At 53.5% G+C, this 15059-nt stretch overlaps 1 protein-coding gene across 1 annotated transcript in view; it reads left to right on the top strand.

Moving 5' to 3' along the window:
- The window catches only part of LGR6 (leucine rich repeat containing G protein-coupled receptor 6), a 169280-nt gene that overhangs the window by 75173 nt on the left and 79048 nt on the right, over nucleotides 1-15059 (top strand). The window contains exons 3-4 of the mRNA XM_005492487.4: nucleotides 1361-1432; nucleotides 14117-14188. Coding sequence (XP_005492544.4) covers nucleotides 1361-1432; nucleotides 14117-14188 — 144 coding nt within the window. The remainder of the gene's footprint in view (nucleotides 1-1360; nucleotides 1433-14116; nucleotides 14189-15059) is intronic.

Raw genomic sequence — 15059 nt, 5'->3', positions numbered from 1 at the left:
CACTGCCTTGGGGACAGGCAGAGTGCCTGGGACTGTCCTGCTGGATGGACCTCAGCTGGACAGGAGAAAGAATTTTATAGATGAGGAACAATAAGCCACCTTGAGACCGAGAACTGAAGAGTTCTGACTCCTTCTTCGAGCACCAGGCTGGGAAAAGAAACTTTAACACATCTCAGGGTCACTGAGAGCAGCAGAGATCCCAAGAGTTGCCCTGCACTCTGCTTCCAGCCAGGATTGCACTGCTCAGCCTCCACACCTGCCTCCTTCCCCTAAAAAATGCCTAAAAAGAAAAAAACTTTAATGAATACCTTTGCCATGTCTGTGCCAGAAGTCTTGGATTGTTTGTGCCCAACCTCTTGGGCCTGGTTTGGACTTTCTGTGAGAATGCAGATGAGCCTGGTCACAAATGATGTTCACTGTCTCTGTTTTGGAGATGCAATATTCCACTCCAAGTCAAGCAGACAAGATTCTTGCCCAATTTTAGTGGCAATTTAGGGTCTTAATCAGGTTGTTGAACCTTTCTTTATGATTTCTGGCTGATGGGGGCTGGGACTTCATCCATGTTTGTCCTCAGAACAGGAGAAAAAAGAGAAAAGTCACCTCTTCTCTAGGTCCAGCCTAGATTCAGAAGTCCTGGACTTCAGTCCTGGCTCAACCACATGCCCCCACCATAGTCCTAATGGTAACAGTGATCCAGTTTCTAATGTCAATGAAAAATGCAAATACCTTTTAATTCCCCAGCCTTCTCTGGGCCTTGTTCAATTTTGAGTTCTAAGATCAGGTGAAGCTGTACAATGGCAAATCCCACAGGTTTTCTTCAATAAATTCTTTCAGGAAATTCTGAATGTTCTCCCCTGCTCTTTGCGCTATGTCCCAGATATGTCTCATTTCCCATTTTGGTGCTGCTCTTTGCTTCCTCTCCCATCCTTTGACCCTCATTCACCAGCCAGGATTTAGGGACAGTCCTGCCATGAGCAGAAACAGCTCTGCCCTGCTCCAGTCTCTCTGCCAAGGCTGGCATGGAGCAGGGTCTGTGGGCTGCTCACTGCCTGTGCTGTATTTCTGTGCTGGGGACCTGTGTCTATCCAGGAAATGGCTTTGAGCCATGGGCTGTCTCTGGATGCTGAAAATGCTGGATTCAGGTCTGGCAGGAGCTGGGATTTTCTGTGCTGCTCCTCGGGCTGGGCCAGGGGATGATGCTGGGATTTTCAGGGGATGATGCCCAGCTCAGGGTTGTGGCCCAGCTTGCAGGTGCTGAAGCCTCCCCTGGAGGGGATAGTGCAGCATGGAGGGGTTGTGAAGCCTCTGCACACAGGGAATGTCATCACAGGAATCTTGACACCTCTTCTTTCCACTGCAGGCGCCTCTCTGGAAACCAGATCTCCAGGATCCCAGGGGAAGCTTTCTCTGGCCTCTACAGCCTGAAGATCCTGTAAGTAACTTGTTCCTCTCTGCAGGGCAATCCCTGTCCCTGCCTCTCCCCAGCCCCTGGCCATGAGCAGGGACCTGCAGCCATCCCGAGGGGATGCAAAGCTTCAAGTTGTGGGGTCAGGTGTTAAACCCACCCTGGCAGACCTGCCCTTGGTGACTGGGGAGCTGTGTCCCACCCCACTGCAGAGCTGTGTGCCACCCCAATGGGGAGCTGTGTTCCCCCACAAAGGGGAGCTGTGTCCCACCCAATGGGGAGATATTTCCCACCCCAATGAAGAGCTGTGTCCCACCCCAATGGGGAGCTGTGTCCCCCCTCAATGGGGAGCTGTGTCCCCCCAGTGAGGAGCTGTGTCCCACTCCATGAGGAGCTGTGTCCCCCCACAATGAGGAGCTGTGTTTGACCCCAATGGGGAGCAGTGTCCCCCCTCACTGGGGAACTGTGTCCCACCCCAATGAGGAGCTCTGTCCCCCTCAATGAGGAGCTGTGTTTGACCCCAATGGGGAGCTGTGTCCCACCAATGGGGAGCTGTGTCCCCCACAATGGAACCTGTGTGCCACCCCAATGGGAGCTGTGTATCCCCTCACTGGGGACCTGTGTGCCACCCCAATGGGAGCTGTGTCCCCCTCAATGAGGAACTGTGTCCCATCAATGGGGAGCTGTGTCCCCCCATACTGGGGAGCTGTGTCCCACCCAATGGGGAGATATTTCCCACCCCAATGAAGAGCTGTGTCCCCCCAAATGGGGAGCTGTGTCCCCCACAACAAGGAGCTGTGTCCCACGCCAATGAGGAGCTGTGTCCCCCCAATGAGGAGCTGTGTCCCACTCCAATGAGGAGCTGTGTCCCCCCAATGAGGAGCTGTGTCCCACCCCAATGGGGAGCTGTGTCCCCCAACAATGGGATCTGTGTCCCACCCCAATGGGGAGCTGTGTCCCACCTCATAGACTGAGCAGGTCCCCCCAGGGCATGGTGTGCCCACAGTGTGCCCTGGGAGAATCTGCAGAGGTTCACATTTTGCATAAAACTCCCGAAATCTCCCTCAAGTGGTGTCCCCCAGATGTGGAGCCCAGACCCCAAACTGGCCCCATCTGCTCTGCTGCTGTGTTGGGGCTGGCTTGGAGCAACTCCAAGCTCCAGGTACCTGGGAAAGGGTAAGCTGGGAAAGCTGCCCTCACCACAAAGCCCTTCACAGCCCAGGAGGGCTCTGCAAGGCTCTGGAGTGACCTGGGAAAGGTTGGGATCCTTGGGCAGTGTGACCTGAGGGATCCCATGGAGGCAGCTGGACCCTGGAGCTCTGCAGCCATCAGGGATCTGCTAACCCTGCTCCATAAATGTCATTGCAGGCTAACCCTGCTCAATAAATGTCACTGCAGGCTAACCGTGCTCAATAAAGATCATTGAGCAGGCAAATCCTGCTCAATAAATGTCACTGCAGGCAGCACCCACCCCTGCTGCCCTGTGGGGAAGCTCTGAGAGACAAATCCCATCTGGAAACTTTGGAATCCCCACTCAGCTGAGCTGTCTCTGCTGTGACACCCACACTCACACCTTCCCAAGGTGTCCCACTCCTCATGGAGTCTCTCTGTTCTCGTGTCCCTGTGACAGCCCCCAGGGGCTGTGCAGGATGTTGAGGTGGGAGTCCCTTTCTCCCTGAGGAACCATCTTAAAAATCTTCTGCAATAAACATTTCATCCCCAAGGGGATGTTTTGAACTCAGCCACAATGTGAAATTGTTGTAGCTGGTCCAGTTTATGCAGGGAGAGCAGGTACAAACCTGCTCCCAGGATTAGAGAGTATAAGGCTGTTTACTACGTCTTCTGAAGATGTAAAGTATGAATCCTGCCCTAAATCTCAGGGCTTAGAGATTTATCCATCCCCTGCATTAGGCAACAAATCAAAGGAACTGAGGAAAAACCGCAGCTCTCCCACCCAATTTCAACAAGAGGAGCCTTCTGCTCTGGGGACGGGAGCTTTTCAAGGTGCTTTTGATCAATTCTGTTTGTGTCAGGCCTGGGTGAGGGCAAATGCAGCTTTCCTGGAGCAGTGCCTCCCTTCAGAGCCTCTGTGGAGAGGGGAGGGTGAGCTCTGCCCTAGGACAGGGCCACAGGCAGCAGGGACAGGCTCACCAGGGACCCAGAGCCAGTAGGAGTGAGGGATCAGGGCATTTCATCTGGAAATGGTTGCATGGGGAAGCTTGAGGAGTGAGGGATCAGAGCATTTCCACCTGGAATATTGCATTGGGAAGCTTGAGGAGTGAAATAGAAAGTTCATGGGTAGACCAGTGTCCCACCCCACTCCAGGGCATTTCACCTGGAAATATTGCATTGAGAAGCTTGGGGAGTGAGGGATCGGGGCATTTCACCTGGAAATCTCCACCAAAACCACACAGATATTCCCCTCTTCAGAGGGTATCTGGAGATGGGGATCTGAAGACCCCATGAGACAGGAAACATCAGAGAGATGTTGAGATGTCAGGTATTAAAGACAGGAGCATGGAGGAAAGTCCTGTCTCCTCACTCTAGGCAGAGGCAAAGCATTGAGTTTATACTTAACCATTCTGGCTCTGCTGAAAATCAAGGGAGAAGAGGACTCAGAGAGGGCAAATCACCCTTCAGGCTTCACACTGAACCTCCCTGGGGGTGTTGGCCAGCAAAGGGCTGCTGGGCTGGGACCCCCTGCCCTGAGACACCAGCTGTGATGCTGCTGCTCCTCCTGATGCTGGGCAAGCTCTGGCCAGGCCACGCTGTCCCACCTGGGCCCTGCCCTGCAGGACACAAGACAGCAGCAGAGCAGCAGATGACAACAGGCAGAAGGATGGGGAAATGCCAAATCCTCACCTCTGGGGAGCCTGGAATAGGAACTGCAGGGCTGGTAGAAGAGTGGGATGGATGGGGCTCCTCCAGCCATGTCCCCCTCCTGCAGCTCCTGTGCTCAGCTGGGCCCTGGGCAGCACAGGGGCCCTGGGCTCACAGTGGCCACTCCAAGCCTCTGCACTGTGGCACTCACAGCTGCTGCCCCCCAGCTCCTCTGCTGTGCCCCTCACAGCTCCCTGCCCCTCTCATCCCCTCTGCCCCTGCCTGGGGGTCTCTCCCCTCCTGCTGGCCATGCTCAGGCCAAGGGCAGGGGCAGCGAGCACCAGGAGCTGCCTCTGCTGCCCCCAGAGCCCCTTCCCACGGGGGGCACCCTGCCAGGCTGCTGGCACCCCCCTGGCACGGCTGGCACCCCACAGCACGTGGGGCTGCTGGCAATGGGCCCTGCAGCTCCATCACCACGGGCTGAGCTTCTCCTTCCGAGCTGTGCAAGGGCCCTGGGAGCCCCAGGGATGGATCCCGGGGGTTCTCTGCAGCCCCTGGGATGGAAACCTCATCCAGGTGGGCAACAGGGACCAGCACAGCCCCTGGGGCTCCTGCTCCTGCAGAAGGATTTGTTTCTGCAGCCCAGGTGTGCTGGGGAGATAAACTCTGGGTCCTGCAGCCCAGTGAGAAGGATTGGGGTCTGGTGGTGAATAATGAATCAGATGAGTGTGTGACAGTGTTCACAGGGGTCTGAGGATGAGGGAAGAGACAAGGATCTGACTTCATGCTTCAGAAGGCTGATTTATTATTTTATTATATAAATTATATTAAAACTATACTAAAAGAATAGAAGAAAGGATTTCATCAGAAGGATGAATAGAAAGAAGAATAGAAAGAGAATATACAGGCAGATTTCATTCTCTCTTCCTTGTTTTGGCAGACCCCTTGGCACCCCACAATGTGTACATGACAAACCAGGGCTGATCCCCATCTCTTCCTAAGAACAGAAAAATATAGAATGATAACAAAGGCTTGTGTCTTGGACAGAGAGTCTGAGCCAGCTGACTGTGATTGGCCATTAATTAGAAACAACCACATGAGACCAATCACAGATGCACCTGTTGCATTCCACTGCAGCAGATAACCATTGCTTACGTTTTGTTCCTGAGGCCTCTCAGCTTCTCAGGAGGAAAAATCCTAAGGAAAGGATTTTTCATAAAAGATGTCTGTGACATGAGTCACTTAACCTGGAGGAGAGGGGACTGAGGATGGGCACAGACCTTCAAGGACAGGGGGAGGAGGGTGGATGCTCACAGTGACTGCTCCACCCATGAACCTCTTATTTAACAAAGTTCCTGCTCCCTCAAAACAGGGGCACTACCAGAGCCCACATCACAGGGAGCATTTCCCTTTCCAAAGTCTCTGATGGTTCTCCTGGCCTGTCTGCAGTGCAATGTTGTGCTGCCATGGGCTCTCACTGCAGCTGCTGCTGCAATGAGTCAGGAAATCCATCATCTCCATTTGTGAACACGAGGAATAGCAGGTTTTGGAGTAGATGGCAGCAGGGATATTGGGGATGTTGTGTTTACAGACATGGGTGCTGTGTCCCAGGCTGGCTGAGGTTTGACAAGTGACAATTTGAGAATGGCTGCCCCAACCATGACCAGCTGAAACCTGGGCAATTCAGCAGCTGACTCACAGCAGGGTCAAAGATCTTCCCTCTGGTGGCAAGGGAGTCCCCTGAGGAGGCAGGCTGATATCTGGGGATGGAAACAATTTTCTTGGTTTAATTTTAGTGTGCTAGAGCCCTAGGGCTAATTGCAATCATGTGCAGGTCCACAAGTAAACTCTCACATGTTTCTTGGGCTGTCAAAGGGCCTGGTGCTTTCCCAGTCTTCCCAGAGAATCAGTTTATGTTTAAAAAAGGATGGGAAACACCCTGGGAATTCCTCCACCAACCCGCCTGTGCAGATGGTCTCTCCCTGCCCTCGGAGTGAATCCCAGAGGTGCTGGAACCTGGAGCAGATTCTTGGCTCGGCCTCCTCTGGCTGCTTCGCTGCACAAAAACCACCTGGAAAGTGTCCATGGAGATAGGCCTGTGCAGAAACCATGCAGGGGTACACCCAAGGAAGCAGGTGTGTGGGCATCAGGAAGGGAGCAGGGGAAGAGCCCAACCAAACACCGTGCCCCAGATCCGCTGGGATGGGCTGGGGTCTTCCTGCATGGAGCCTGGAGCCACAAGGGCAAGGGTCTCCTCAGCCCCCTCAGACAGGGCAGGCTGACAGGGGGGATGCTCAGCAGCAGGAGCTGCTGCTCATGGGTTTTCTGCCCTGGCACGTCCAGCCCTGTGCAGAGACTTTGGGAGTGCAGCTCTCCTGGGGCTGCTCTGCAGCACCCACCTCCTCTCCACAGGGCTGATGCTCCTCAGTGCAAGCTTCATTGCCAGGATCACTGGAAGCCACTCCACAGGCTGCTTTGACCCCTCTGCAAACTCCTTCCCTTTCAAAATCAACTCCTTGGTCCATGCTCTCCCTTTCCAGGGTGGCAGAATATGCTGCTTAATGAGAGTATCTGGAAAACTGGAAACTTCTCCATCCTTCCAGAGCTCCTCATGAGCTGCCTGGTTGCTTCTCCAGGCAGGTGTCCTGCCTGGATCTCCATCAGCAGGAAGGTCCCAACCCAGCTGCCCATGGGCTGACTTGTGCTGCCACAGCTTCCCAGACATCCCACCCTTGCTCAGGTGTCCCTGCATAGCCAGGAGTGCCCCTGCTCTGACTCCTGCTGAACAGGCTGCACCAACAGCAGGGCTCTCTAGCCAAGAAGGAATCCCACACCAAACTCCACGGGGAAAGACTCCAAGTGCAACCACAACCTCACCCCAAAGCATGGAGGGCAAATGCCTGAGTGCATCCTCCTGGCTGCAGACTGCTCTGCTCCCACGGCAGGCCCACCCTGGCACTCAATTCCTCAGCAAGCCCCAACCAGCCTGGGGGAGTGTGCAGAGCCTGGGCTGCCCAGCCTGCCTGCACAGCCCAGAGTGTGAGCAACTGCCCAGCTCTGTACTGGGGGGTGAGCATTGCCCTGCACTGCCCAGGGTATGAGCACTGCACAGCCCGGGGTGTGAGCACTGCACTGCCTGGGGTGTGAGCACTGCACTGCCCAGCACTGCCCCAGCATTGCCCTGGCCAGAATTGCCCTGCACTGCCTGGGGTGTGAGCACTGCACTGCCCTGCACTGCCCCAGCTCAGCCTGGGGTGTGATCACTGCCCAGCACTGCCCAGCACAGCCCAGCACTGCCCCAGCATTGTCCAGCACTGTCCTGCACTGCTGAGCTCTGCCCAGCACAGCCTGGGGTGTGATCACTGCCCAGCACTGCCCAGCAGTGCCCTGCACTGCCCAGCTCTGCCCAGCTCTCTCTGGGGTGTGCACTCAGCACTGCCTGACCCCCCTCCCAGCACACCCTGGCCCAGCCCTGCCCATGGTTCATCTCCATACAGGTAGGCTGAACAGGAGTGGCCTTGTTCAGCACACGCCACATGCCCTGGATGGGCCGTGCCCAGTGCCCCCCTCACCGTCCCCTCCTCTCTTCCTCCTGAGCCTCCTCAGGGCCTCCTGAGGCCCAGGACAGGTGCTGACTCACCTGGTGTGTGAGCACACATCAAACAACATCACAGAAAAATCAAGTTGCCGCGGGATGGCAGGTTTGGAGGTGGCTTGGGACACTTCAGCAATCCCTAGAGAGACCCATCTCTTGGCCAGCCCTGAGCTGTGCAGTGCAGAAATGGCTTTGAGACAAAGGGAATGGTGTGGCCCATCCAAGAGACGCTCCCTTTGGGAGGGAAAAGGAACGTGCAGAGGTTGGAATGCCTTTAATCCCTGTGCATGGGCTCCAGGCACAGTTGCCTCCAGCAATAACAGCCCTTTGACTGTGCTGGCTGAGTCACTTCAGCCTCCCAGGATGGGGACATTTTATCATGCACAGGCCTGCACCTCTGAGGGCTGTGTGTCTGCTGAGCTCTCTTGTGCAAGGATCCTGCTGTGATGGGACCTGATCCCAACATTTTTCTGGTCGTTCAGGCGTGGCCCCTGCCAACAATCAATCTTCCTGCTTGTGAAAATGAAACCCCACCTCTGGGGAGCTGAGATTTATTGTGGTTCCAGCCAGGTTGCTGTGGGCAGCAGGTGGAATGTCCGTGTCTGCTGGTGTCTGGTACCACCTGAGCAGTACCAAGCAAGGTGACAGTGCTCCATCCACAACTGGGCTTCAGTCATTGCTGCTCTGAGCAGTCTTTGTCATGTTCATCAGTGTCCTCAGCCTGTCCAGAAGTTGGCTCGTCAACCAGCAAGGTCATAGAATCGCAAAAGGGTTTGGATTTGAAGGAAGCTTAAGGACCATCCCATTTCACCCCCTTCCACTGTACCAGGGTGCTCCAAGCCCCAAACCTGGCCTTGGACACTCCCAGGGATCCAGGGGCAGCCACAGCTTCTCTGGGTATCCTGTGCCAGGGCCTCACCACCCTGAATAAATTCTAAGAAAAATTAGACTCAGCAAGTGAGAAATCACATCAACTAGACCAGGATTGCTCCATGCTTATTATTCCACTTCACTGGGCTGCAGGACCCAGGGGTTTATCTCTCCAGCACACCTTGGCTGCAGAAACAAATCCAGAAGGATTTGAGCTCTAAGGTTGTCTCCAGGCTGCTCTGAAGCAGCACCTTGCTGTAGGAAAGCCAATGAAATTCAGGGATTTTGTTGGAAGGCAGGACCTGAGGGAGAGGCAGGAACAGACAGATGCTGACAGACAGAGGCTGAGGCCAGTGTGATCTGGGATCTCGGGGTTGCTGTGATTTTGTGTACTGAGGTGCAGCCTCACAGACTGTCTGTGCCCCAGGCAGGCGCCCTGCAGCAGAGATCCAGCACCCTGGGGTCCGCACAGACCCTGCACCACCCTCCCTGCCCACACCCTGGAGAGCAGCTTCCTACCCTGGGGGCAGCAGGAATGTGGGGAGGGAACAGAGCCTGCCCCAGGCTTTTAGGACCATGAGTCAGGAGGTGACAGATGATTGATTTGAGAATTGTTCCCTCTTTTCAATGCTGCTGACATTCAATGGTGCAGTGACCTCTTGAAGCAGAATGTGTTGGCCATCCTTGGATGCTGCAGGTGGTCTCCTCAGTGAGCTGCAGCATTGTCTTCCCTCTTCTTATGCAAGAGCAGCACCCCAAAGGGCAAAACGCCACAACTTAGAAGGGAGGGACCCAGCAGACCTGTCCCAGCTTTTCAGATGCCCTGCTGTCCTCTGAACCCTTTTGCCATGCTCCTGTTGAGCACCCTGGTATGGAGCAGCCCCAGGAACCAGTCCTAAAGGTGGCACAGAGAGCAGGTGTGATCCTGCAGGTGTGTGGGATCATCCACCTGGCATCTTCCACCAGGTTTTGGTACAATTATTTGAACTTTTCCCAAAATCATGTTGTATGTTTTTTATGAAAAATAAACAACAAGAAATATGCAAGGCTGGTTTAACGTGATGTGTAAGGAGTGAGTGCAGTGAGCATGTCCTGATGGGGGCTGTCCTGTGAGAGAAGCCATCCTGGGACATCCAGGGATAAACACAGCATGTCTTCCCCTGCTAAAACCTAAGTTCCCTGTAAGAACAGCTGGAGCTTTCCTGAGCTTGAGGCCCAATGAAGAATTTCTTGTTTAACACCAGGGTGGCCCTGTCCCTAGACTATTATCAAACCCTGTTTGGAATTGCTTTTTGGTTTCTCTGTGTCATGCTCTGATGATGAGTTATTGGATTCATTATGTGCAATGTGAAGTGCACTGGTTCTTGTCCCAGTCCCAGCATCTGAAAACTTCTCTAGCTGCTGTGAAAAACAGCATTGTCCACCACTCCAGTGGTTTCTGAGGTCTCTGAAACATCTTCCTTAAATATTGTTTGTCTGCACCAAAATGGCTTCATTTTGGAGCCAGTCCATGCTGATGGTGGTCTGGAAAGTCTCTCAGTCTGTTTTACTGGTTGGAGGAGGGACTTGTACTGAATGGCAGGCAGCAGGATCCAGCAGAAGTGTGACAATGGGCTTTGCTTTAGTGCTGACTTCAGATACTTCCAATGACCAACACCAAACACCAGGCTCACATTTCAGAGAGCCACTGAGATTCAATGTTTGTCCCACCAAAACCCTGAAAGCACTTTCTGAAGCCCCACTCTGTATCTCTCTGGTGTCCAGCTCTGCATCTTCTTGACTTTTAACAGACGCTAATTATTATTCCAGTTCACTGGGCTGCAGGACCCAGAGTTTATCTCCCCAGCACACCTGGGCTGCAGAAACAAATCCTTCTGCAGGAGCAGGAGCCCCAGGGGCTGTGCTGGTCCCTGTTGCCCACCTGGATGAGGTTTCCATCCCAGGGGCTGCAGAGAACCCCCGGGATCCATCCCTGGGGCTCCCAGGGCCCTTGCACAGCTCGGAAGGAGAAGCTCAGCCCGTGGTGATGGAGCTGCAGGGCCCATTGCCAGCAGCCCCACGTGCTGTGGGGTGCCAGCCGTGCCAGGGGGGTGCCAGCAGCCTGGCAGGGTGCCCCCCGTGGGAAGGGGCTCTGGGGGCAGCAGAGGCAGCTCCTGGTGCTCGCTGCCCCTGCCCTTGGCCCGAGCACGGCCAGCAGGAGGGGAGAGACCCCCAGGCAGGGGCAGAGGGGATGAGAGGGGCAGGGAGCTGTGAGGGGCACAGCAGAGGAGCTGGGGGGCAGCAGCTGTGAGTGCCACAGTGCAGAGGCTTGGAGTGGCCACTGTGAGCCCAGGGCCCCTGTGCTGCCCAGGGCCCAGCTGAGCACAGGAGCTGCAGGAGGGGGACACGGCTGGAGGAGCCCCATCCATCCCACTCTTCTACCAGCCCTGCAGTTCCTATTCCAGGCTCCCCAGAGGTGAGGATTTGGCATTTCCCCATCCTTCTGCCTGTTGTCATCTGCTGCTCTGCTGCTGTCTTGTGTCCTGCAGGGCAGGGCCCAGGTGGGACAGCGTGGCCTGGCCAGAGCTTGCCCAGCATCAGGAGGAGCAGAAGCATCACAGCTGGTGTCCTGCTCATCACACTCCCTGCAGTCACCCTCAGGGCTTCTGTTCTCTCCCAAGAGCACTTCTGCCCTGCCCTGGCTCTCCTGTGATTCCCACTAGCCCAGGCAGAGCTGTAGCCAGTGCCCAGCTGTATTTGTGCAGTTATTGAGCCCTGTTCATCTATGGAGCTGTCTCGGTTTGGGAAGCCAGGAGTGTGCTATGGAAGGCAGGAGCCTCCCCTGAAATGGAAAACGTAACTCCCTCCCTCTGAATTGCTATAAATTTTAGATTAACAGGTTCCCAGGCAAAAAATATGGGAGCAGGAAATAACAGTTCTTTAATAGGGAAAAGAAAAAAAAAAGGATAAAATAAACAATGCAGTACACTAGAACAACAGTGACAGAGTCAGAACCCAACCTGACACCCTGTGGGTCAGGCTGTTGGCAGCAGCCCCATTGGAATTGTGGCTCAGCCCTCCTGCAGTGTCAGGGCTGGTTCTGCTGGAGCAGGGATCCTGGAGAAAGGTGCAGTCTCTTCCTCTGAAGGTCCAGTGGAAGAAGAGGCAGCTGCTGTTCCTCTGGGCAATCCAGTGCAGAAGCCGTGCTGGTGTTCCAGAATCTCCAGATTATATCTGGGTAGGAATGCTTGGCTCCTCCCTCTGGGCTCACATCTCCCAATGGGATGCTGTAGCTCTTATCAGCCATGCAGGGACATTCAATGGCTGTTATCAGCAGGTGTCTGCCCAGTTGTGGAAGAGATAAGGAAAACTGCCCACTGAACTGAATACAACTGCCACACAGATGGTAAATAGAATACAATTTGCTTGGCAATCCAGGACAGGACCCTTTCCCTCAGTTTCCCTGTGGAATTTTGCATTTCCCACCTGCTCTTCCACACCAACCTCTCTCCTCACATGTACAAGTTGTTGGCAGAAATGCCAGGTGAGATGCTGTCAGTCCTTAATCATGTTCTTCATTTGGAAGGAAACCATTTATTAAAGTGTGGCCTCTCTGCTGCCAAACACATCTTCTCCCTTGCACTGAATGTCAAAATTTAACATTTTGCTAAAGAAAAGCTTAAGTTATGGTAGCTGGTTCTTCTTTCTTCTCCATTCTTATGCTTTTTTACTGTGTATAAAAAGGAAATTTTGGCACAGCTCATTTTTCACGAGCTACTACTGACAGTTCCTCATTTCCTTGCTCTTTCTTCTGTGTTCATACAAATAATTTACTGGTAAGTCCCCGTTTTCTTCCAGAAGTTGAACAGTTTTGTGCCCTAAAGCTTTCCTTTTTAAAAGATGTCTCTTTCCAATTTTCCTTCCATATCAGACTCTGAATCATTGGCAGAAAGGCTGCAGTCACTGCAGTGGGTCCATGTTCTTTGGGCTGCCCCTCACCACTGAGGCCATGACACTGGCAGTAAATTATGATAGGACCCCAAGCACCATTTCCTATTTCTTGCCATCTCCAATCACTCTAAGGAGGTTTTTGAGTAACCTCAGCATGTAAAACCTTCCTTTTTAGGCACTTCCCCAGGCCCAAGTACCTTGTGAAATGTGTCTGTCACCTGGGGGAGCTTGTGTCAGTGATGTCCCAGCTCTGGAAGGAACAAAGTTCAGGACAGAGGCATGTCCAGAGTCAGGAACAGCCTTTGCAAAGGTGCTGAGATGATGACAGCAGTGAACTCAGCTGTGTGGGGCTCCAGTGGGTCAGGGAGAGAGGGTTGTGTCTGACCAGGTCTGAAGCAGCCCTTGGAGTGTGGTTCTCACTCTGTTTCCCTCCCTAGAGGTGTTCAAAACACCCATCCCACCCCTGTGTTGCTGTCGAGGCAGTCACGGCACAAAGCAGAGACCACAAGTGGTCCCAGATGGCAACTCTATTATTGAACATGGCTGACTTTTTATACACTTTCTAATTGTTTATGCTTCTTCTACCTTAACTATTGGCTACAATAAATTAACAAAACACTATCGGTGAAAAGTTACAATGACTTCAACTAACTTTCTAAAAATACTTCGTCTCTTCTTATCTTCAGTTCTTCTCTTGGTGTCTTTGGTTGCAGCCTTGGAGAGAGCTCTTTATCAGCTTCTTCTTGCTTATCAGCTTCTTCTCACTCCTTTAGCTAACAGGCTTGCTGTTAGCCCCTTCCACACCCCTGGGTGCACTGTCGCCTTTGTCTCCTCCTTTCCCATCCCTGTGTAGGTGTCCCCATGTCCCCTCTCCTCCTCCATGCCCTGCACTCATTTCCACCCCTCAGGCTCCTCCTGGGTTCTCCCTGTCCAGCCCACCAGCCCCAGGCACCTGCTCTCTCTGCTGTCTCTGCTCTCTCTGCAGCCTCTGGTTTGGTTTTTTCCACAGCAGTTCCAGTTCCTGCTGCCAGCTGTGGGATCCCTGGGCAAACATCTGTGAGCAGCTCCTCCTCACGCTCTGTGCCTGCTGTGCCTCAGTGGGGTAGGAAAGCTGCCCAGGGCTGGTTTCCATCCCCTCTGGAGGGAACCACTGAGGGAACACACATGGGCAAAGGCTGCCTGACTCCAGGATAAATGTGGGACAGCCTGGCCCAGAACACTGGTGTCAGTCTGGGATAACTCAGGCACATCTGCAGGGCAGAGGGCCCTTTGTGCAACACCAGACTCATCCCTTGGCCCTTCTGGGCCACACTGGGCTGCAGCTCACCTGCCTGCCACCTTAAGCTTGCTTAAGAGCCCTGGCTGGTCAAAGTGACGCTTTCCAGCTTTCCAGCAAGAGCCCAGAACAACTTGATAAACAAGCAGCAACATCCTCCATTTCGTGTCAGGCTGTTGTTGTTGGGTTTTTAACAAAGTTTTCTTTTTTCTAATTATAGGATGTTGCAGAACAATCAGCTGAGCAGCATCCCTGCAGAGGCACTGAGAGATCTTCCAAATCTCCAATCTCTGTAAGTCATTAAAAATCAATGCTGCGAGCTGCACAGTCCCTTGGGGACCCCAGGCTTCCCAGCATTTGAGTCATTAGTTCCTTTGTCAAGGATGTTCTGTTCCTTCTTCCTTTTCTTTTCCAATTTATTCAAAGATTACTGTCACTTAGAGTGGAAGAGAGGGGAGGGCAGTTTTCAAGGAAGAAACACTGTCTTGGAGGAGGATGTTGAAATTACAGCTCCCCATGTGTGCATTGTGATGAAAAGGCCACCAGAGCCAATGCATATTTCAAGGAACATTGGAAAATATCCACCCAAAGAGTCTCTGTCCTCTGCACTGTGGACCACAGTGGGGAAAGGACCTGCAAGGGAGCACAGAGCTCACTCTGGGCTGGCAAAGGGCAAGCTGGGCTGTTTAACCCAAATGGAGGATGACTGTGGCAGGGTAGAACTGCTTTAAAGACTTCAACAATTCAGCCCTGGGAAGATGCTGGGGCTGTGATTGTGCTTTTCCTGTACCCACAGCAGGTCTGGGCTCCTGCGTTCCCTAAAAATCACAGCACTTTGGAATTCTGCTGTTTCCTGAGTATGGGCAGAGTTGAGAGCAGACCCGGGAGTGCCAGTGGATTTAGGGAAGGTGTGTTTGGTGCAGGGAGCACAGCTGAAGCTTGTAAGAGTGTTTGAGTTGGGCTGAACCACTGCAAATCTGCCCTTATCCCTTAATCCTTAACTTCAGTCCCAGTCTTACACAGCCCTTTTACCACAGAAACGTTTTCTGGCAGTCTCCTGCTTGGAGCAGGACTATCCCAAATACTCAGGGGGCAGCTGCAGCTTTGTCTCTCCAAGCACAGAGATCCCCCTCTCTCTGGGAGCCTGGGGCTGCCATTCCTGG

This window comes from Zonotrichia albicollis, chromosome 28 (assembly GCF_047830755.1).
Source record: "Zonotrichia albicollis isolate bZonAlb1 chromosome 28, bZonAlb1.hap1, whole genome shotgun sequence".
Taxonomy (NCBI): Eukaryota; Metazoa; Chordata; class Aves; order Passeriformes; family Passerellidae; genus Zonotrichia; species Zonotrichia albicollis.
Note: the sequence above shows the minus strand (reverse complement) of the source record. Positions and strands in the feature narration are given on the sequence as shown.